The sequence below is a fragment of the Equus quagga genome, chromosome 5 (assembly GCF_021613505.1).
Source record: "Equus quagga isolate Etosha38 chromosome 5, UCLA_HA_Equagga_1.0, whole genome shotgun sequence".
Classification (NCBI taxonomy): Eukaryota; Metazoa; Chordata; class Mammalia; order Perissodactyla; family Equidae; genus Equus; species Equus quagga.
In genome coordinates, this window is record NC_060271.1 from 17363191 (window position 1) to 17365313 (window position 2123).

Here is a 2123-nt window from a genome sequence, read left to right on the forward strand (position 1 = left end):
GGGGACCTAAACCTCTGGCCCTCCCACCCCACCTTCTGGTGAGTTCAAGCTTGGTCCCAGCCAGACCAAGCCCCTTGGAAAGCGCCAAACACCCCGCCCCAAGGCAGCATTCTAAAGCCCGCCTAACGGCTCGGGGTCGAGAGGACGAAGCTCCGACAGAGGCGGGGCCTCCCGGGGGCGCGGCCCTGCCAGCCCCTCCTCATTCAGCCAATGAGCGCCCGGGGGCGGGGCAGCCCCGCCTCTGGATATAAGAAGCCGCGGCGTCTCAGGCGCGGCACGGAGATTGCCGAGTCCAGCCGGGCGTGTGCGCGGTGTCCTCGTTGCCCCAAGCCGGCGCCACGGGGCGCACAGGAGCCCTGAGTTCGGTGCCTCCTGGGCTGGGCAGGAGCACGGGTCCGGTTCGGTTTTCCTTTGCCTGGCTGGACTGCAGGGAGGGCACGGGACCCGGATCCCTCGCCGCAGAGGAACAGCCGGCCGCGACCAGGGGACGCCCGCGCTGACCCTCCTCTCGCCGCCTCCGCAGGCAGCCGGCCCGCGGTCATGGCAGACCACCTGATGCTCGCCGAGGGCTACCACCTGGTGCAGAGGCCGCCGCCCGCCGCGCCCGCCCATGGCCCTCATGCGCTCCGGACGCTGCAGCCGTACGCGGGCCCGGGCCCTGACAGCGGGTTGCGGCTGCGGGGGACTCCGCTGGGCCCGCCGCCGCCCCCACCCAGCGCCCTGGCGTACGGGGCTTTCGGGCCGCCGGCCGCCTTCCAGCCCTTTCCGGCTGTGCCTCCGCCGGCCGCCGGCAGCGCGCACCTGCAGCCCGTGGCGATGCTGTACCCGGGCCGCGCACCTGCGCCCCCCGGCGCCCCGGGAGGGCCCCCGGGCCTGCAGCCGCTGCCCGGCGCCCCGGCCCCGCCGCCGCCGACCCCCGCGCACGCCCTGGGCGGCATGGACGCCGAGCTCATCGACGAGGAGGCGCTGACGTCGCTGGAGCTGGAGCTCGGGCTGCACCGCGTGCGCGAGCTGCCCGAGCTCTTCCTGGGCCAGAGCGAGTTCGACTGCTTCTCGGACTTGGGGTCGGCGCCGCCCGCCGGCTCGGTGAGCTGCTGAGCGCGGCCGGGCCCCTGCCTGGCGTGCCCGAGAGGAGACGGGGGTCTGACTGCGCGCCAAGCGTCTGGACCCCGCGCGCACCCTCCGTGAGGGTGGAGGCAGCGGGTTAGTGCACCGAGCCCACCCCGGGCTGAGACGCCTGGCCTCACTCCAGGCTCCGCCTCCTGCAGGGTGACAGTTTGGCTTCACCTCTCTGACCCCGAGCCTCGGCGGTAAAGGGAAGGGGACTAGACCCCCTTCCGGACTCCCCGTTCTTGGATTGTGTCCTTTCCTCTCGGACTCTTCCCCACCCCACCCCCCAATCTGAGCCATTCCAGGCCTCTGCCTGATTCCCCTCTCTCCTTGTGCAACCCACTGCGGTCACTGGGTCCCTGGAGCCGCTAGACCTGGCCTCACCCCCGCTGCCTGGCCCTGAGGTCGCTGGGCCTCCCGCCTGAGGAGGGGAGGACTGCACAGCCGGAACCCCCCCCCCTGGCGTGGAGCAGCGGCCCATCTGGCCTCCAAAACCAAAATAAAACTGGGTCACTTTACTGGCTTGTGTTTTCATTTCCTTCTCACTCCAACCCTCCACTCTATGTAGCTTCTGGAGTCCTGAGGTTGTTGGGGACTCTGGGTGGGATGGAGGCCACAGCCCATGGCAGTGCCCAGGAGAGGAAATTGACAGTTTCTTTCGAAAATATCTGTGGGTTGTGCAATTGTTATGTCATAATCTGTAAGGCAGAGGCTGCCACCGCCGGATGGCAGGGTAAGCCAAGGGCACCAACGTGGGGCTCCCCAGCTCCTGGGAGGGCTGGGGGCTGGGTGGGCTGCCCTCACCTGTTTGCTCAGGGCAGCATGGAGGCCGGAGGAGAGCTGGGTGGTACCTGGGTCAGACGGCCCTGGCATTCAACTGTGGTTCTCCTTGTCTAAGACACCATCCATCTGGATTTCTGAGGCTATTTCCTCAGAGACAGATGGTCCCAGGCTCAGGTGGTTGTGGGGGTCAAATGCAATGGGAGGCCTTTAGCACAAGGGCCAGACACCTG

At 68.6% G+C, this 2123-nt stretch overlaps 1 protein-coding gene across 1 annotated transcript; it reads left to right on the plus strand.

Annotated features, from left to right (window-relative positions):
- The first annotated feature begins 266 nt into the window (after positions 1-266).
- CITED4 (Cbp/p300 interacting transactivator with Glu/Asp rich carboxy-terminal domain 4) lies at positions 267-1628 on the plus strand. Its single transcript, XM_046662198.1, has one exon. It carries the CDS (start codon positions 541-543, stop codon positions 1096-1098), a length of 558 nt encoding a protein of 185 aa, XP_046518154.1. The 5' UTR covers positions 267-540; the 3' UTR covers positions 1099-1628.
- Positions 1629-2123: the final 495 nt, after the last annotated feature.

Bases quoted from the DNA above. Each gene is read 5' to 3' on its own strand.
- CITED4 (XM_046662198.1), top strand. From the start codon at position 541: ATGGCAGACCACCTGATGCTCGCCGAGGGCTACCACCTGGTGCAGAGG.